We start from the raw sequence: 22,006 nt of genomic DNA, 5'->3' as shown, positions 1-22,006 counted from the left end.
ACCCATTAGTATACCCATAAAGTTATATAATGTTGCATTTTATACAAAAAAACAGGAGCAATATTTACTGTAAAAACAAGCACATAACTGAACAGAATAAAATGCAAACTTGTTTAACTCTTTCAAAGTTTTTTTCTTTAACTGGAATACTTCTGCAAGTTTAAAGTTTAAACCGTGAATTTTACTTTTTTATACATATTCAGCAACAACAGTAAACCTCATCTTGTTGGTTGATACCACATTGCTGCTAAGTTTATCTCCAGATGTCACTGGGGTCATGATATTTTACCACAATAATACATCTGCATGGTAAATGGTGTATACTTATATAGCACTTTCTACCCTCTTTCTATGTGCAATTCTGAATTATGAGACTGTTCTGGCCTCATATCTTTCAAAGGCCCAAAGCGCTTTACAGTCACAGTCCCATTCACCCATGCACACACACATTCACACACTGATGGCAGCTTGAGCACTGGCACCAACCTCCCACCAGAGACAAGGTGGGGTTCAGTGTCTTGCCCAAGGACACTTCGACACATGGGCGTGCAAGGCGGGAATTGAACCTGCAATCTTACGATCATGGGCTGACTGCCCTACCGCTGCACCACGGCCGCCCCGTGGTGCATAAACATGTTTTTATTTCTTCATCACTTTATTTAAATTATTTATTCATTTCTCATTAGAATAGTTTTAAGCCGCTACTATATAGTGTAAAAAAACAAAATAGTCTGGAAATGTTGCATTTAAGTCAGAATTTGGCTATACCTGCAAGCTATCGTGTCCTTTTTCAGTACTTTGATACCAAACATATATACAGAGTTTAATGTTTATCTATATAACAAATGCAATTTTCTTTGAAAAGTTGTTCTTTTCAGCTTAAGTACAAATGTTCAAAGATTCAAAATCGAGGAAGTAAAAGTCTTCTGACATGTTGATGTTACAATAACTTAAGAAAAGCTGTCTGTCAGTACATTCGCTGTACTAATTGAAAATTCTAACATGACTCTAATTTATCATTTTAAAATATTGATTAGACATATCAAATTTGAGATTGATTGGAACATACTTATACATCCACATTCAATTGTTACTATTAATCATTAATTGACACATAAACTCTTATGTATATAGAATATGACACATAAGACCATTAAATATTAAGTTTGTCAAAAGGAGTTTAATTGTTGCTTGAAAGGGAGTGGAAGGAAGCAAATTTATATAATCCCACCCATGTAATATGAGTTTCAATGTTATTTTCACATATTTAATTTTCACATTCTTAGTTGGCATTCACAATCTTTTCGTTTGGCATAAGGCTCCGTACAATTCCATGAGATAATTTTTTCCATAAAACTTTTGGATAATAACCCCGAACGGAGCCTACAGGTGGAAGCCGGGGAAGAGGGTGGGGCGACAAATACGGCATTGCGGTAAGGAAGAGAATGAACGGCTGCACACCTGGACTTAAATAGGACGCTGAACAGGTGAGTTAATTAACTACCCGCCCTGGGGGAGGGGGGGGGGGGGGGGGGGGTTGGGTGCCGAAGCAAAACACTGCAGAGTCTGCCTTCCTGAAAGGCGAACTCGTTCGCTATTTTCTGCACAATTGGTTCAATTTGACCAAATCCATTTAGAGCTTCATATTCCAGTTTGGCTGTGAAACTGAGAAGTGCCCCGCCGTTTCTCTCCTCTGTTCTTCAAAACCAGTCATTTTTCAAACGGCAGATTGCTTTTTACATTTATAAATAGTCACTTAGCTTATGTTATTTGGTCGGCAGATGGCTGCTCAACCCAGTGACCTACAATCACTACCCATCTTAGCCTTTATTAAGCTACCCCATCACATTAAAATTCAGACGTAGCACCGAAAAGTTGTTTCAAATCTGTGTAGTCGGTTTGCCTTGAGAGATATGATAGAAATAAAGTGGGAAAACTCCTTATTTGCGACTAAATGGCAGAGAGTTTTTGTTTTACAAAAAGTGCTTCAGTAAAAGCCCAAACGAGAGGACTGTCAAACAATACAAAACGTGCCTTTTTGTGCATAACTTTGAAATCACATATAAAACCATCTAGAAAGACACAAATAATTCCTTCCTGAACATTCCTGAAAAGATGAGGGAGTTTTTGAACCTGTACAGCCGAGATGTGGAGTTGAATAGGCCTCTGGAAACTTTAATCGTTTGACTTGTTCATTGTTCATACTTTGGTCTTTTTATTTTCCATATAGAAATCTATGACAGTTTTTGGTTATTTAATGTATGCCTGTGCAGAATTCTACAGACATTTCATTTTGTAAGAGAAAAAAATACTTTTTAACCATGAGACTGAATACTATTAGGTAAAAAGTCAGATAAAGTGACTGGTGAGCCTCTGTGGTACAAAGCCATTTTTATTTTATTTTTTTTAAAAGGAGGGTCCTGCAAGTGACATGCTGGCATGGGAGGCAGGTGAGGCACCACCCCTGCACCCAGACTGCACCGCACACAATGACAGGAGCTACAGGTGACGGACACTGTTTCAATCTTTCTATCAACGTAAAATACGCTTTATTTATGATTATACCATGGTCCGGGTAAATACAGGGTAAATAGATTATTCTGATTGGCTGCTGCGTGTACATTAAAAAGTGACAATGCACAGGGATAATGCACACCTAAAAAAGTAGTTCACATTGTTCAAATGTGCACTGTGCTGGCTTCTTTAAAACAAACTTTTGCTTCATCATCTGGACAAAAACAAGCGGTAAGAGGTGAACATTCTTTCTAAACTGATGCTTTATTCAACCCCTTGTGATGACCACCATATATATATATATATCGCTTGCCTTTGCCGTTGCAGTCGAGGTTGGTGCCCTTGTCAGGGTTAGCAATTAACGCACTACGCGAAAGCATCCATTCTTAGCTTTGCGACGGATGGTACAGGCTTCCACGGCGTGCATTAATTTCTCATAATGCACACCTTGAAGGCCATTGTCAACTGTCTGATTACATTAGTGAAAGTTTGTGACCCAATAAGTCTTCTTTATCCACTAAAAATGTGCTTTAGAAATACACTAGGTGAGGGACGCAGTACGCATGCCTCAAGGCAGAGGGCGCTGGTGATCCCAGAGAATGTGAAACTGCGGCTAAGGAGTAATGTCAAGTGCAACCGTCCAGTTATTCTTTAACATTGTTTAGCATAATTTTCCAAATGGAGGATTACGTATCATGAACTTATTCAGACACGTCTCTGGCAGTGATCTTTATTGAGATGGAGAGACGAAGGAACACTTCTACATGCAGGGGAACTGGATTCATTTAAAAGTAAAAGCAAGCCAATGATTACAATTTTGGTGATTTTTCTTTTCTTTTCAATGCCACAGTTTGTGAACGGATGTTCCAATACTTTTTTTTTTTGACAACACACTTCAACTGTTGTCAATCGAATGTTGAATAAGCTAGTCTCCAGAGTTCATTTGTTTGTAAAGCTGACTGATGACGTCTGTGCCTCACCAGCCGTGAACCTCACTGCACGTCACTGGGTTCGACTGTACATCAACCACCTCAGTTATCAACTGAACTGGTCTGGATCCAGTTACTTTTGTTTTTAAAGTACATTTTGAGGCAGAAATGCAGTTTCCTTGGTGGTACAGTTCAGTTCATGTCAGAATGGACAAGCGTGTAAGTCTGCCCAAGTGCCCTCTCCTTCGTCAGTCCTCAGAGTCCCAATCTGATCATTTTTTTTATCTATTGTAAAAGAATTCCAAAATCAAAAGAACCTTCCCCTCCTCACCCCTTAGTTGTTGAGAACTCAGAGAGCTTGTGTCCCGCGCAGCATCTTCATCCCAACTACAATCTGTTTACTAAACTGAATTTATTTAATCTACTCCTTATTCACAATGATTTGAATGAATAAATAAATACTCAGAAATGCAATTTTAAGCTTTAGTTTCTTTAAATATGTCCTCCATCATCAGAAAAATGTCATCAGAAAATGTGAAAAACACTGTTTTTATCAGAGTGGCTCTTTTAACTTCAGCTTTCACTCCACAGCAGCAGCTCTCGGGTCAAAACTGATGAAAGAGTCAGACACAAGAGCCACACAAATCACCTGAGATGCAAACTTATCAGAGCTCAGATAAATGTAATTCCACAATAACTCTCCTGCACTCAAATCAACATTAACAGCGCTCTGGAAGCTACTGAAGTATTCAGTCCGAAAGCAGACAAGCAGGGCAGAATCATGCTGCACAAACATCTTCAGAGTTGTTTTTTGGTGATTGTTGCTGCACGGTTGATCTTTCTGCATAATCGGCTTTGCATTTGGGCTATCAGCTGCCTCTGTTGGAATTATTTCCTTTTTTTTTGCAGGCTGGACACTGGAGCTTGTGGCTCTGCTTAAAGGCAGATAAAGAAATACATGTTCCTCTTCAAATGAGCTTTTCTTGTCCTCCTTTCATCCCAGTTTTTTTTTTTTTTTTCCATCAGCATCTGCTGCCTGTCATTATCATTCAGTCTCCACTCCAACTTCTGGTCTCCTTCCTTTCTCATTCGCCCCACTCTGCTTTTCTCTAATGACCTGTCTGCCTGTTCCCATTACATCTCCATGTGCTCTGCATTCTGCATTGTGTAGGCTTCTTCTTCCCTGTCATTCACGCCATGCTTATCCGCTCACTTTCTTAACAGTGGAGTCAACACGTAATATGTTTCCTTCAACTGTGAGAAGTCTTTAAACACAACTTCTGCTCATCTTTTCAACACACAGTCCGCATCTTATGCACATGTCATGCCGTCAGCCTAAAAGTAAATAGATCCGAGTCTTACTGTGAATGTTGGGATGGCTGTGACCAGCGAGTAGATGAGCACAGGAGGGATCTTGCTCCGTTCGTCCGGACCGGGGTAGGGCTTGGAGAAGGACTTGTCGTAGCAGAAGAAGCCCTGGATGTGCACGGGGAAGGTGTCAGTGTACTCGAAGTAGTAAGCCAGCAGCACCGTCCCAGCCATGATCACCAGCTGGAAATAGAACATTATCCCCCCGTTAGGAAGTGTGAGGATGAAGGGTGAGGCAGAGGAGCATCGGGAGAGGAAGAGGGGAGAGTGGGCTCCCTGTTCCCCTCACTCAGGAGGAGATGCATATGGAAACAGAAGCAGAGAGAGGCAGCGTGTTTGGATCCAAAATAGAGGGAGAGAGAAAGGAGGAGGAGGCTTTTTCTCTTTAAAGGATGAAAAGGGGGAAATGTCAGAATAAAAAAAGAGAGAACACAGCGAAGGTAGAAAGCATAAAAACAAAGATGGACACAGATGTAGAGAGGTGGGCGGCAGAGAAAGGGGTTTATGCTGCTGGCACTTGTGAAATACTACAGTTGAGCTGTGGGCGTATTTGTAGGCACAGGCGTGTGAGGTAAGAGTGAAGTGGGTTTGTGCAGACGAGAGCTTTTATTCATCATACTAGGTGCTCCGACAAACCAAAACCAAGCAGTGCATGCAGATCAGTTTCCTCACAAAACACAGATTTAGCTTTTCCTCAACTTTTGAGAGGGTAAAGTTTATCTTCATCCTCTGTAAAATATCTGAATCCGGTTTAACCTTTACTTGTACAATAGATTATGTGTAGGATTACATTAATTTCTCATAGGTCCTCTCCTCTTCCTTAATCCAAAACGCTCCACAATGGTATTTTCTAAATCTAATAATAACTCAGTCATTATATTCTATTCCGTCTACTTTATGGCACCTTTTATGAATGTTTTTTCTGTCTGTTTGTTTTTATGATCCTGTCATTTGGACCTTGACTCCATAATAAAACCTTCATTCATTCATTTGAACAACTTTATTAGCAATATCTTTGTAACATGAGACAGCCGGTTGTTGGATTTTCTTCATGATTATTATGGTGTGTTGGAACAACTGTTGCTATAAATCCATATTTGGAGGAAAGACTCCTGGTTTTTGTCAACCTATACTGCTATGTGGGGGCGGGGACTTTCCAGTTTCTATAAGAAAGAAAACAACAGTAAAAGTATTTAAGATGAAGATGAGATTGCCTGAAAACAGAAAGTTATGGTTTTTACTTTTAAATGGCGTAAATGGCGTATGGCACATACTTATATAGCGCTTTTCTACCTACAAGGCCCAAAGGGCTTTACAGTCACAGACGCATTCACCCAGTCACACACACAATCACACACTGATGGTGGCTCCGCTGCCAAACACTGTTGCCAACCTTTCACCAGAGGCAGGTTAACAGAACATGGAAACTCAAAGCTCAGCTAGTCCAGGAAATCACCCTCCACAAATAAAAAATGTACATACATATATATATATATATATATATATATATATATATATATATATATATATATATATATATATATATATATATATATATATATATATATATATATATATATATATATATATATATATATATATATATATATCACATCTAGTCCATTTCCGTCTTGTTCCGTCTTGTCTTGTTGATTACAAGAAGGCCTATGACTCAATGCCACACACATGGATCACTGAATGCTTGGAGCTGTACAACCAACATCAACAGGGCTCTAAGAGCCTTCATAGGAAACTCAATGAAGCTGTGGAAAACCACCCTTGAAGTCAATGGGAAGCCACTTGCACAAGAGTCCAACAAATGTGGGATATACCAAGGTGATGCTCTGTCCCCACTGCTGTTCTGCATAGGTCTGAACCCCCTCAGCCAAATAATCAACAAGACTGGCTATGGATACCGACTCAGAAATGGGGCCAACATCAGTCACCTCCTCTACATGGATGACATCAAGCTATATGTTAAGAGCGAGCGTGACATTGACTCCCTGATCCACACCACCAGGATTTACAGTACTGACATTGGGATGTCATTCGGGCTCGAGAAATGCAGCCGGATGGTGACAAAGAGAGGCAAGGTAGTCCACACAGGAGGGGTCTCACTCCCAGAAGGAACAATAGCAGACATCGAGGACAGTTACATGTACCTTGGAATTCCACAGGCAAATGGCAACCTGGAACAGGCAACAAGGAAAGCTGCAACAGCTAAATACCTCCAACGAGTAAGGCAAGTCCTGAGAAGCCAGCTCAATGGCAAAAATAAGACCCGGGCAATAAACAGCTACGCACTGCCAGTTATCAGATACCCTGCAGGAATAATAAGATGGCCAAAGGAAGAGATACAGACCACGGATGTTAAGACACAAAAGCTCCTCACCATGCATGGAGGGTTCCATCCCAAATCCAGCACCCTGAGACTGTATGCTAGCCGCAAGGAAGGAGGCCGAGGACTAGTCACTATCCAGGATGAAACATCCAAGATCCATGAGTACATCAAGCTCAAGGCCCCAACTGACAGTGTGCTCAGTGAATGTCTCAGGCAATGGAGAGCAGAGGATACAGTGCTGGAGGACAGATCCTGATGGGAGGACAAACCCCTGCATGGGATGTACCACCGGACCATAACTGAAGTGGCTGATATCAAGAAGTCCTACCAATGGCTAGAAAGGGCTGGCCTACAGGACAGCACCGAAGCGCTCATCCTGGCAGCCCAGTAACAAGCCCTGAGCACCAGAGCAATAGAGGCTCAGATCTACCACACCAGACAAGACCCAAGGTGTAGGCTGTGCAAAGAGGCGCCTGAAACAATCCAGCACATAACTGCAGGATGTAAGATGCTGGCAGGGAAAGCATACATGGAGCGCCACAATCAAGTGGCTGGAATAATATACAGGAACATGTGTGCAGAATATGAACTGGAAACCCCAAGGTCAAAATGGGAAACACCTCCGAAGGTGGTAGAGAATGAGAGGGCAAAGATCCTGTGGGACTTCCACATCCAGACTGATAGGATGGTAATGGCGAACCAACCAGACATTGTAGTGGTGGATAAAGAACAGAGGAAAGCCGTTGTGGTGGATGTGGCAGTGCCAAGCGATGGGAACATCAGGAAGAAGGAACATGAGAAACTGGAGAAATACCAGGGACTCAGAGAAGAACTGGAGAAAGCCTGGAAAGTGAAGGTGACAGTGGTGCCTGTGGTAATTGGAGCACTCGGGGGCAGTAACCCCCAAGCTGGAGGAGTGGCTACAACAGATACCTGGAAAGACTTCAGACCTCTCAGTCCAGAAATGCGCAGTGCTAGGAACAGCTAAGATACTGCAGGACCCTCAAGCTCCCAGGCCTCTGGTAGAGGACCCGAGCTTGGAGGAGAAACCACCCGCAGAGGGTGAGAGGGGCGTTTTTATATATATATATATATATATATATATATATATGGATTCATCTGAACACCTATCATCTTTAATCGTCAGTCCTGAATCAAAGGATTAGACAAATTGAATAATTTTCTGTAATCTGTAATGACCCGTCTGGTGTAGATGTAATTGGGGATTTCATGCATTTTGGTTCAGACAATTGATTTGAATGATAAATATCGATTTGATGCAGACTGGAAGACCCACTCGCCAGAAAATCATTTTAACCCATGCACAGGGTCCAAATTTGTCCGCAGTTTCTTTCATTTTCTTTTTTTTGTAATTTTAAATGTTTTTTGCCATTTCATATTTTTATTCCTTTATTTTTTCAGCTGCTGTCAATTGCTGCTACCTAAAATGAACAAACAATTTTTCTAAATGGTCAAATAAACAGAAGGAAATAGTTTTTGCATTTTTCAGAGTTAAAGGCAGCAATGGGCCAAGATTTTTGTTCTTTGCACTGATCTGTTTTGTTTCCTAGCTCCTTATAGGGAGACTCGTTAGAAGTGTGTGGTTGCCATGGTGAGGAGATAATGGTGTAGCTCTGTTTGCAACATTCTGTTTGGCAATTTCTGTTGGGGTGTGCAGACATCATGAAAGCTCTTTACGTCTGTGAAAGTGACGACGGGCTTGCATTGGAGGATCGGTCTTCTGAGTGTGACTCATAAAGCCTTTCCTTGTTGTCGTGTTTGATGGCTCGCTGCTCCTCCCCAGCATTTACCCAGCACATTGTGACCGGCTCTGACTCATGAATGCTTAACTAAACAAACAGCACTAATTCAGAGTGACGCCCCGGAAACTGCAGCTTGCTCGTGTAGAGTCGAACACGCTTCTCGTCGATGTAAAAAGAAGGAACAGTCAGGAACGTGTTTCAGGGAGAATTGTTGCCTCAAGCTCTCTGTTTACATTTGTTGATCTGCGCTCAGAAGATCTGGATGTTGGAGCCTTAAAGTTTTAAGCACCTCAGCAAGAGTTAAACTAGTTTTTTCAGGCTTAAACAACTAAAACGTGCCTTTTTTTAATTAGATGAATAAGTTATTAGCTTACCCATCAGCAGGGATGCAGGTGACGGTAGCCTGTTTACACCCTGGCAGCTTTTCAGTCTCCCTCTCCTTTTTCTCCACTCTTCTGTGCATTAATCTGTCTGATTTCTCCCCACTGACCACATTAAATTGAAAAAAAAAGGTACCCTTGACAGCCTAAAGGCTTCAGAGTGAAGAACCCCTCCTCTTCTAACCGATTCTGAAGATGGAAAAGCAGTTCAATAGTTGGAGAAAAAAGTGTGGTTTGTCAAGAGGAAGGTCCCATTAAGACAGTTGAGGCTTGGAGCTGTCAGAAGGAAACAAGAAGCTGCCTTTTCAACCATGAAAGCAAGAATGAGTCAGAAGCGCCTTCTTTTACGCCGAAGCCTTTTAGGACGTCATCATCTCCCTCTGAGACCGTCCCTCACATCACTTCTGAAAATATCCTTCACTTCTGTCAGAGCGTCAGAGCCTGGAAATCCTCCACACACACCCCCCCCCCCCCCCCCCCCCCTTCATTCTGTGTTACCAGACCTCAGTCTGTTATTTCAGGGACTAAATCAAAAACATTTACATAAATTTGGTAAAAAAATATATGGATCAATCTTATGTTTTAAAAATGAGATTTGCTGACATGTTCAACAACTAAAGCATGAAAGAGCTTTTTTATCTAAAGGGTACCTTCGATTGAATAACACTTTCTTTAACTTGACAAAGAAGAGGTTTTTTTTCACTGAGTTTAAAAACACATTCACTCTTAAAGTTGGAAAAAAAAAAGCGCCATACATCTTTTCTCTCTGAAAATGTCAAAAAGCTTGATTTTCACCAAACTCTGAGGATCTTTTTTGTTGTTTTTGAAATAATCTCCTGATACTTGAAAATGTTTTTTTTGGAATTACAATGCTGCTCTGTGGTTTTCTGAAAGTTAAACAAGTAAAGAATCATTGTTTAGGATGAAATACTCAGCTTTTGAAAAATTTGCTTTTTAAGCACAGTCACTGTGAAACTGTCCTCACAATCATTTTTGAGGGGTAAATCATCTCAGTCCACATTTCTATGGCAACCACTCTCGCCAATTAAGAGTGAGCTTTATGGAAGTCCAAGCCCCTACCACTTGAAAGTGGGCTCGTAAGAATCGGTCAAACATTTTGAAAATGACACGTTAGACCACATACTTTGTATATTTTATATTTTATTTAGATTTTTAACTATTTATAAAAAAAACAACACAGTGAAACAAACAAAAACAAAAAAAAAGGACAGGGCAAAACGTTCTGGGCTAAAAAGAATAAAAATACAATAAAGGCTAATTAGTTTGTGAAATACCTACATTCACACATGTACAACACACATAGGTCGAAAAGCAGAAGGTGATATTGACTATGTCACATGTGTCAAACTCAAGGCCCGGGGGCCAAATGTGGCCCGCCATGTTATTTTATGTGGCCCGTGAGAGCATAAATGTTTTTAATTTCTTAAAATAAAAATTTTCTTTAGTTGATTACATATTATTTATGTGTAGTTGCTGTAAGTATTCAATGTTTGCAGGTCTTATGTCTTTATGCAGACAAAATGTTACAAGTGTAATACATGTTCTTTCTAGCTCATTTTTACGTTATTTTTCTTTATTCACTTGGACAATTTGATCCTTCATTAATGGAGTTATGTGGGTTTTAATAAGCGGACTAAATTAAAATGCTAGAGTGACAAGCAAACATATGTTTTCTATGCAACTGTAATTGTCACTTTAAAAATTTATAATAAATAGTTGTTTAAGAGTTATTTAACATTAATGAGTAGTCACATTTATTTTTCATTACATTTAGTAAGATGTATAAGTTATTTCTGGCCCTTTGAGGACAGCCGCTATGCTGATGTGGCCCTCGGTGAAAATGAGTTTGACACGCCTGTCATCAAGCAGATAAAACAGATAAGACCACACATTATTATTGAGGCATCTGATTGGTCAGTTTATACTCTAGAATAACTTTGTTAAAAAAAAGTTATCAGATCAGGAGTGTTTATTCTGACCAATAGAATGACTGTTTATTTGTCGGTAGACGTTTATGGGATTTTGGCTTCCTAGAGCCAGCAGGTACTTCCTGTTTGGAACGCCAGGGGGAGGAGCCACTCTGTCCAATTCTTATGTACAGTCAATGACGTAAACACAGATTGTTTCTGCAAAATTTCAAGATTCCAAATGTGAGTGGAACGGTGCTCAACAGCGATCCGCACAAATGGGCTGTTTTATGAGGGAGACTGCGTTTTGCTCAAATTAATGTGAAACCAATATAAGGCTTTTATTTTGTAAAGGTGGTCACTACAGTTGAGCCTAAATCAAACGGACTGACTGTTTGATTCACACGCGGCAGTTTTAGTTGTCAGCTTGATTGACAGAATGTCACTGTGTCACCGGGTGAAAATATTTTCAGAACAAACTTCACAAATGAATTTTCTTTACAGAAACAGGTTCAAGTGAGGAAAAAAGACAGCTTTTGTCAATAAAACTGGTGCATTGTGCAGGAATATTACAATATGACGTTTCTGTTTTTGACAGAAACAGAATAGGCAAAAGAGAATTTTAAAATAAAGAAAATGAAGCCGCTAAGAACGCTGGAAAATTTAGTTTATGATGTTATAAATGATGTAGATCTATTTGTCCTGTTCTACTGCAATTAGGCTCTTTATTTCCGTTCGTTTTGATGTGAATGCCAGTGCAGGAAGTAGACTGAAGAAATGTAAAAGATAGATTCAGACTTTAAAATAGAAAAAGACTTGTGAGGCTGAGGATTAAAACCGTAAATTTATGGAAGCCTTTTAGTGCTAGACATATCATCCAAAAATCGCCATCTACTAGTTAAAAAGAGTGACTTGAACGATTTTTCTGCTCAGATACAGAAAAGCCGTTATAAAAATGTTATAAACTGTGGGAAGATGGTGGCTGGCAGTAGTGTCATTAGTGACTGCTTCTACTACCATTGAGTAAAACACTGAAACAGCTCAATGCATTAATAAAACCCATTTTCTGCTGCATACATGCACTGCTTGAGCATCCCAAACAGATAGACAGACAGCAGCAAATAGACAGCTGTTTAAGAGCAAAAAGTGCAAATCTGCTGTCAAATTCGGTGCAATTGAAAGCGTGGCTGCACCAAACCCAGTGCAAACAGGTAGTGTCTTTTCTTCAGAGGAGCATCCTGCTTCAATCTGTGAGTAAAAATCTGGAGAGGTCACTTTGTGGTTCATGTTTTGTGTTTTCAGATTACTAGAAGAAGAACATTTGTTTTTCTGTTTTATTCTTAATCATTTCAGTCTCCCAAAATGCCTAAAAAACACAGCAAGTATCAATTTGAATAAAAGATTAAAGTTATTTTCTGCTCTAATCTCAACGTCTGTTTTTTTCCCCCCCAATCATTCCTAACAGTTTTGAACAGTTTAGAAGTACGCTGCTGGTTTTGAGCGTGCATCATGCATGCACATGGAAAATGACTTTTTGAGAGTAGTTGATTACTTTACTTTAGTTACTGGATGAAAGTGTAAGGAAATTACTTTACTCATTCCTCAGTTTTAAAAGTAATTCACTACTCGTTACTTTATGTTTTCCCAAGCGAATAAAGCTAGCACAAACAAGATCCCCTCGTAAAATCCACAAAATAAAAACATGGAGGCTAAACAAAGGCCATCAGGTTTTTTAGCACCACCTCATGAATTTCACCACATGAACATGAGAAAATGTGCATTGTATAGTAGCCTACATAGCGTTTAGACAGCAGTGGAAAGCAGTTCATCTCCAGGACAAAACTTTCACTTAACTGAAATATTGTTGTCTTTGTTTTTTTAATAAATTGGAAGTAATCAAATATCTCCGGATGTCCTGCCAAATCGTCCACGTCCATATTCCCACTCTTCTCTTCATCTTACTTTGACCAATCTTCAACTCTCCAACTTTTTTTTATTAGTGCCTGTTTTGTTCGATTTAACCATTTGTTTCATTTTTTTGTCAGGCAACTGTTTAGACAAATTATTGTGTTTTATTAGTCAGCAATAGTTTCAATGCACCAAATTGTGAGTAATGAAGTAATGAGCTGAAATACATTATGTTACTCTGTTATAAAAGTAACTAAAGTACTGTCATTCATTCCTTTGAAATCCATTACCCACAACACTGCATGCAAAACACATTTTTCACTCAATCCTGCAGACGTGAAAGTGTATGCAGGATTACTGGTATGGGTCATATATGTTACATTTTGCACATAAGTATCTGCACTGGAGCTGAAAAAACAGTCTTGTGTTTAACGAATGGAGGCTTCCAGCAGAATATTGGGGATCCGCAGGCGTCCACGAACAAAGACGTTACCCAACAAGATGCCTGCTCTCTGAATGCACTGCGATGCACCTGCTCACCTGTCAGTGGTACTGCAGGACGAGGACGAGGACTTGATGATAAGTAGGAGAAGATTTAAAAGGAGGAGGAGATTATCTTTTTTCGTGGTGACTTCACCTCCCCGACTTAGTTTAAATCCAGTGCAAGTTCTGTAAAGCACATGTCAAGCTCCCATGACCCAGTTCTCCTCTCAGGAAGGTTCCTGTGATTCTGTCCAAACTAAAACTTTGCAGCAAAAGTTGGAAACGCTTAATTCTGGTTTGATCTCTAACTTTCTCAAGAAATTATGAGCTTTCCAGACAGAGGAAAACTGGTGTTTTTTATGTCTGCATTCTGTAGGTCTGAAATATTTAACTTCTGTGTTTTTGGTCAGTTTTATGTCACGTAATAAAATAAAAACAATAATCCTGGTATATTTTACCAAATACACTATCATTTGTTTTCTTTTGTTTTGTAGCTTTCAAGATTACTTTTTTGAAATTCTTGTTTTAAAAGCAATCTTTGCCTTTTGTTATTCCCATCCCAAATGAATTCATAACTATATTTCCATATCCTTTCATCCGAGTTGTTTATTGGAAAAAAAATCAAATATGAAAAAATCAATATGAAAAAGCAGACACGTGTAAGGAAATGTGTGAACACATGCATGTACCATGTATGATTTTGATTGTTTTTTTAAACTTTTATTACAAAAAGAAATCACGCCACTCTGACGTTCCTGTTTTTTAATAACTGATAATTAACTTTAAAAAAAGAAAAACTTTAGTTTATTAATGTTGGTTGTAGGTTTATTTGGGTTATGTGTCTTTTATTGTTTGGTTTTAACAGTTGTGATGTGACCTAAAACACGACAGTTTTGGTAAAAACTGTGAACGCAGAATAACTTGAAGTTTTTAAACAAAGCAGATTTTCCCATTTTTACCTGTTTGAACAAACTGATATCAATAAAAACAGAATCAATAATCGCACAATCTCACTTAATACAGAAGCAGCTATGATGGATGGAAAAAAATCAGCTAAATTAAACAAAAACAATGTAAATCTTTAAAAGGGCCGCACAACAGCAATGATCCAGAAGGACCTGAAGGATAACACAGGAGTTGTTCAATTGGAACATATTTTGACTTGGAGACCCATATTTACCGCTGAAATCCCACCAAATGCTCAACGTGGCTACATCAACATCATCACGGCACTCCAAGGAAAAAAAGGGGCTTACAAAATGCCACGGCTGCAGCGTAATGGTTAGGGTTTGCTTTTCTTTTTGCTTTGCTCACATCATTGATGACTCTTGGCTCTGACACTTGGATTTTTGTCTAAGAAGGTCAGCTGTGTGGAGAAAAACTGATGTCACAAAATCTGTTGACATAGGGTCACCATTACTGAAAAAGTAAAGTTAAGCTTCACTCACATCGTAAGGAGGTTTGCGGGTGCTGCAGGGTTTTGAGTTTTTGTCTCAGACAGGAGTGAACCGCATCTTAAATGGAGCGCAGGTGTATTTTCCAGTTCCTTTAAGGCTCAGACAGCCACCTTAACCCTTGTGCTATCTTGTGGGGTCCAGATGACCCCACCTTTACATTTTCATGTTTTCCCTACCATGACAAAGGTGGATAAAGGTGGAGAGGATTTCATGTAATCCATGAACACTAGTGAAGATCACAAATCCTTCAAGAAAAAAGGTTCAGTGCACTGTCTAGTGGGGTCCAGATGACCCCAAACCCAACGTTAAGAAGCACAAGAAGGGACATCATGAAAATGGAACGTACCATTATGGTAAGTGTATTGTGAAGTATTTGTGAGTTTTGCACGCACTTACAACAGACGGGGTGTGCAGGTGATACTAAAATGCCAGGATGTCCACACAAACTAAGATAAGATAAGAGATAAGATAAAGCTTTATTGTCATCGTACAGTCACACTTGGTACAACAGTACAACGAAATTGCAAGTGCTATTGCAACTACTCTAGTTGTCTAATTTCTTTATTTCCAACAGCCAGGCTGCAACGCAGGAGTGCACACTAATCATGTGAACAGCACTAACGGGCTCCATCGGCAGTCCACGGGGCTCAGAGGGGTTAAAAAAGTCTGTTGAACTCATCAGCGTCTCACTCACCTTTACTTACCCTTGTTTTCACTATAACCTGTTGCTTGATCATGGGAAAAAAAACGTGCACGAATATTTTGACAAAATCAGCTGCTGCTTTCAGAAAAAAAGGTTCTATCGAATCAATCACCTCGATATTTTGCGCGGATCATCTGCATGCTTCTTATTGGTTTGCCCATTTTTCCTCTGCAGATAGCTCATATCCACCTTTAGGAACAGTGGTGACTTGAGCTACGTTCACACAGCCCTCAGCAAAAGTTTATGAGATCACACGTATATGCACGTTTTGAGATTCTGCATTTGCTACTCGTGTTTTAAAGTTCATTTTCGGACTCCACTTTGACCAATCAGGGACTCGGATTTGGTACTGACGTATGGTTGATGTTACCTTTAACTCACGGAACCCACCGTTGAAAAAGTGATCATGGAGGAGAAATGAATTATCCCGGTTTGTGTCCGGCTGAAAGTGTATGACACCAAGTCTTTCAAATGTTGAAATAGAGCTGTGAAAGAAGATTCCCAGATTTGCACCGCTTCAACATTTCGCATCACGCCTGTTTCAACTGAAAAAGAAAAAAGAAGGAGATAGCCCTCTCTGTTCGTCCAGTGTGAACACCATATGCCAAGAGCGTCTACAAGAATGAAGTTTAAAATACTAACCTATGTGGTTAAGGTAGCAAAGCTAAAGATTCCATAAACCTAACAGGACTGACTCTCCATGATGCTTCCATCCGATATGGCGTCATGCCAGGGAGCCGAAGAAGCCTCTGTGTGAAGACACTCTTCTGCTTTGACGGATATTGTTCAGAGTGCCTGAAACGTCGCGCTCCTCTTGTCTCCGCGCAGTCCTTTCTGTCTGCAGCTCAAAAGCTTTTTCCAGAGTCTCTCTGGCAGCGAAGCTGCTCCCTTCAGAAGACTGCATGTAAAATAAGCGATCACGCTGACAGCTTTATGAATTAATTATTAGTCTGTGTTACTCTGAAAGGCTGCCTCTCTTCCCTTCAGAGGTGGAGACAGACCCGGTGTAAAGCGGGTCTTTTAAGGGAGTCACTTCACCCCCACAGCTGGCAGATTATGAGTCAGCAGCTCCCTTCACTTATTTGAAGCCACGCTACCGTCATTGATTCAGTCTATGGCGCTCGACCAGCTCGGCTCCATCTTAAGTAGATTTAGATTGATGCAGCCTTTGTTGTCTGCTTTTTTTCAAAGTGTCCACCATCTGCACATGAAAAGCTCTGTCAGAAAACCGTGTCTTATGCTTACTCCAGCACTCAAAACATGCAAACATCCAGACAGAGGAGAGTCCCACAAACTACTGTTTGAAGAGGAGTGACGGTCTCACCGAACGCCGGCCGTCAAGCGTGGGAGAAACTTCAAGATTTCATGCCGTCGCCCGACTTTGTAAAAATCGTTAGCATGTTTATCAAGGTAGATGTTGGGTGGCCACAGGGCAGTGGCAGCTGGATCACCGGCCGGCAGCAGCTCTGATTGGACGTTCAAGAAAACAAAGGTCCAAGCGGTCCAACCACAGCAGGAGTCTTCCGTGGATGAATGCAGCTTCAATGCCGTCTCCCCATTTGGACCCGCGGTAGGCGGGAGCGCCTGACTGACATCTGATCTTCGCCGGCCCATGTCAACAGCTCTCGTTGGATGTCCGTGCTGCTACCATCTGACTTCTGACAATCTGCTGGTGGCAGTGGGACGACAGTACCGGGGTGGCTGGAGAGTGGCAGTCTGAAAGCGGCCGATCATCAGACGATTTTGGGGTCCTTGGAAACCCTCCTATCAGTCAATTATTGTGGTGCTGCCATCCTGCTACCCGCCTGTTGCTGGACTGCCACTGTGCAACCTCAAAATGTACCCAGGCAGCCTCTGACCAATATCAAAAAAATCCTTCAGTCGCTGTAAAATGTTGAGTTTTTTTCCTGGAGCCTCTGCAGCTATACCGCACGGCGTGTAAAAATGTGACTGTCGTCTCCCGATCACAAATGCACAGCCATCTGCTCAATTTGCTAAAAAACTTGCATTTAGGTCGCCGAGCGATGGCATTTTGGGACATGTGACCGTAGTTTTAGCTGGGAGTACTTTAAAAACGAAAAAACAGACGAGCTGGTAATCCTTTTAGAGAAGTAATGGGCTCCTAGATGAGAACAGTAAAGTGTGATGGTGTGAGCAGGTACTGTTTGCTTCATCTTTATAGGGATCTGTTGTAAAAGCAAAAAGGAGAGAAAAAAAAGCTTTTGCACTTAAAAAAAAAAGAAGAAATTGAGGAAAGAGAAAAGAAGTCCAGTGGGACCAGGAGTTGTTTCACATATCCTCCGGTTTGGATCTATTCCCCCCCCCATTACAGCAGGTTTTACACCTCTGTGTGTGTGAGAGGAGTCCTGGTATTCATCGCTGTAGCATTTGGACAAATGCTATAACGACACAACTGAGGGTTCGCACTTCTCTTGGTGTCTGCAGCGAGGTCAGCTGGTGCCCCTGGGGGGGGGGGGTGCATGCGCATCACAGCGCTGATCCTGCAGCACAGCAGCTGTTACTGCCACAGCCTCCAAACACACACTTTAACTTTTCACTGCCCATGAATAAGTCATGTGGGAGAAGCAGGGAGAGCTCTTAGCAGCAGTTAAAATTCGAGGCTGTGCTCACTTTTTTCAGTTGACAAATCTGTTTTCATTTGTCTCATCTCAAAAATAAGAAAATAAAAGTGCTTGTTAATGTCTAAACCAGGGATGCCCACATCTTTATTGACTATTTTTGAGCAGCTTCAAAAGATGATACATTGAATAAAATCATATGTAATTAAATCATAACTTAAAATGTTCATGTTTATGTACTGAAATACACAGACTTATGTTACCAGCTACATCCACGATTAGGAGTCTGATGCTGAACACTCACACTTTCCTGAAGTTTAGGAGGAATAAAAACTCCATATATGCGAGCAGAGAGTGGTGCTACGTTTAGTTAAACACATGTGCAGAGGTACATGTGTCAGATGATGTTCAACTGGCTGTTCTGCATGTCAATCAAGTGACCTACTTCACGGCGAGGATGACGATTGGCTGATGACATTTTTAAAAACTCTTCTTTTTTTTGGCTTCTTTACTTTTGCTGTCCCGTGATTTGCCCACACATCCTTCACGATTGACGTGTTGGGCACACGCACCACAATGGTACGTTCCATTCTCATGACGTCCCTTGAGGTATCGGTCACCCCTGATCTAAACCAATCCCCCACCCTCCAGTCCCAACATGAAGCCATCCCGGAATTACAACATGCTGCCATTTCTCGCAAGTTGCACAAGAAAGCAATGAGTCCCATTAAAAAGTTGTTTTACACCAAAAATAAACTTATTTACGGTCTGGCTTGGGAATGTATTTGATCTTTATTGTTCTATTTTCACTTTTTTACAATTGCTACTTTTTTTTTAGCAAATGTGATTTCATCAGAGCTCCAATTTTTGGATGATCATAGGTGTGTCTTCTTTAGGAAAAATCTCATGTTTCTCTGTTTCACTATCGCCCATTTTCGGCGTGCTGTTAACTTCCCTTAACTTGACTGCTCTTCTTCCAGCTTTGAAAAATCAACGAGTGATTATTGACTGTATTAGACAACTGGAACGAGCAGGTGTGACGTCACCCATTAAAAGTGCCGGTAATTTCCGCACCTGTTACTTATCACGCCCTTCCCCCAACTCAGTGAGTTCAAGAGTCATGGGATCTTTACCCATGACTCAGCAAAGATCATTCTACATTATAGGTTACTCAATTGTGCAACTTGACGAATCAGCAGAGAGCAGGGTCACATCAAATTTCCCTTTTTCTGCAAAATCAGAAAAAGTTGCTTTTGCAGCTCAGTTCACTGGACATTTTCAAAGGAATCGTCAAAACTAACCATGGTAAGTTGATGAAACTCATACATTTTATTGTTGAATAGTTGTGTTAAGTGTTGACATATAAGTTGTTTGCGGAGAATTTATTGAAATGAGTGAAAATACGGCATGAAAAATGCAGGCACCATATTTGATCATACGCCCTATTCACTAAAAACAAAATTTTACTTGGTATGTCTGTTTTTGGACATATGCCCTATGCATCTAACAAACCATATTAGTGCATTTTCTTGACAAATAAAGAAATACAACTTAGCATACTATGTTTTAATGTTGCCAAATGTTTTATATCACTATACAGTGATTCAGGGAGAATTTAAATACTGTTTTTAGATTATGAATAGTGATAAAGAGTGATTTTTGTCAGTTTATGATGTTATGACAGTTGTTTTATTGCATGTGTTTAATTTTTAGCTTCCATCAATTTTTTATGGCAAGAGGAGGGAGACTGCTGTTGTGCCAGTCCACCCTGACATTAGTGATGTTGATGAGGATCAAGATGATGATGTGTCAGACCCCGACTTCGCCCCACCCACCAACAACCAGGACATTCCCAGACCCTCACACACAGTTGTGAGGGTCTATTCAACACTTTTGTTATTAGCACTTTTTGTTATTAGCACGTTTATGTTCTAAAAGTGATGTTCAAATGTTCAAATACATAATATGTGTTTTTCTTATATTTATATTTATATGTATACTTGTTGGAATTTGTTTTCCCACTCACGGGCAAGTGACCAAATATGGTAACTTCATTGGCATTGATTTTCTACATGAAAATAAAAAAATTGAAAAATGTCACCAATGATATGAAGTCTTGTTATGTTCTCCAATAATACTCTAAGGTTGAATTTTTGAATTTTAGAGTATTTCATTGAGGGCCCTATAAAGGGTTAATTCCAGCTCCAGCAAAACGAAGCCCATTCAGTCGCCATTTTTCAGCAATATAGATGTTGCCGTGTTGGAGCCAGGTGACAGTTATTGGTCCGAGTTGGTCTGAGTCAATGTTTCTGTGGCAAGTACTATCGCCAATCAGGAGTAAGTGTTGGAAGTCCACACCCCTACCACTGAAAGCGACTCGGCAGAATCAGTCAATCAAGCATTTGAGTTGGGGGCCAGGCGTTTATTGAGAGATCTGATTAGTCCGCTTACAACTTGAACAAATTGCAATAAGGAAGAATATACTTTTAAAAATTCTGGATTAAAAAGAAGATGTTAAGAAAAAGGTATCCAGGCAAGAAAGTTCTGATAAAGCGGATGACTGAGTGAAAGCTGTTTATTTCTTTATAGAAGTCAATGGGATTTGGGCTTTTTGGAACCAGCAGGCACTTCTGTTTGGAACGCCAGGGGGGAGGGATCACTCACTCCAGTTCTCATCCACAGTCTGTGGATCAAGCTGAAGTTTTTATACTGAATGAAAAGTAAGAATCTCAAGCAATACACAATTTCCACTGCATTATACAGTAACGTCTTTACCGTGACCTCCTGTCACATGTATGTTCAGACATGGCTCAGGTGGTGTGGCACAAATGAAGAGGCTCACCATTGATCCAACTGAAAGAGCATTATAAATGAAGATGAGTAAAATCAAAGCAAGAGGGACAAAAGATGCAGCAGCTGAGACCAGTGAGTCCTCCAGAACAAAGTAAAGATGGAATACCTAAAAAAAAAAATGGGTTTATGCATCCCCAATAATTAGCATGTTGTGTTAATGACACCATTAAACTGGTTCAGTCTCTTTTATCTCAACGTCTGAAATAACATACAGTCATTAGTCACAATTAGTCTTCACATTTCAGAGATTTTGACTCATTTACTTTCATGGGTGCAAAAAAAAAATCTAATAGTTCAGGCTTTAGCAATGAAAAAGTAACTTTTGCTAATAACAAGTGTTACCAAATCTATAAAAACTCATTTCTTACTTTTTCTTCTTTGTTAGACTAAAAATGTTAGCATGTAATAATCAGTTTATGTATTCAAAATATTTAAAACCAAGATCTTAAAAAGTAATCACCCAGACGTAAAGAAGAATTTTAGAACGTACATGTATTTACACAATTCTGCTTTAATATTTTTCTATATAATTTATTCGGATTTGCTTGCTAACTCAAAGTCATTGTATTAATGTGTCTTACTATTCTATTGCAATGCTCATTATTGTTCTAGTTTGATCTTTTTCTTTTATTTCCATGCATTCAAATGTCAGCAAAATGCCTCCATTCAGGTTATTAAAGCAAAGAGACTCTAAAGAAAAAATCCGCTTCAGACAGGAAAACTTTGTTGTGTTTGTTTAAACTTTAGAGACACAAAAAGTATGGAAAGCTATTTAGAGGTTTGATTTTTTTCTGTCCAAA

General features: G+C 40.0%; 1 protein-coding gene and 1 long non-coding RNA gene across 6 annotated transcripts in view; one reads left to right on the top strand and one right to left on the bottom strand.

Moving 5' to 3' along the window:
- Positions 1–22,006, bottom strand: part of LOC101162604 (phospholipid phosphatase-related protein type 5) — a 66,051-nt gene that overhangs the window by 25,925 nt on the left and 18,120 nt on the right. For 4 of the 5 annotated variants that reach the window (XM_011478601.3, XM_020705500.2, XM_020705501.2 and 1 more), the window contains one exon: positions 4,806–4,994. In XM_011478601.3, coding sequence (XP_011476903.1) covers positions 4,806–4,994 — 189 coding nt within the window. Of the gene's footprint in view, positions 1–4,805; positions 5,302–22,006 lie in introns of those variants that run through there. The other variant, XM_011478603.3, reaches the window with a different exon arrangement.
- On the top strand, positions 19,465–20,432 carry LOC111947838. Its single transcript, XR_002873788.1, has 2 exons — positions 19,465–19,658; positions 20,067–20,432. It is a non-coding gene; the product is annotated as an uncharacterized LOC111947838 (long non-coding RNA).

This window comes from Oryzias latipes, chromosome 8, assembly GCF_002234675.1.
Source record: "Oryzias latipes chromosome 8, ASM223467v1".
NCBI lineage: Eukaryota > Metazoa > Chordata > Actinopteri > Beloniformes > Adrianichthyidae > Oryzias > Oryzias latipes.
Note: the sequence above shows the minus strand (reverse complement) of the source record. Positions and strands in the feature narration are given on the sequence as shown.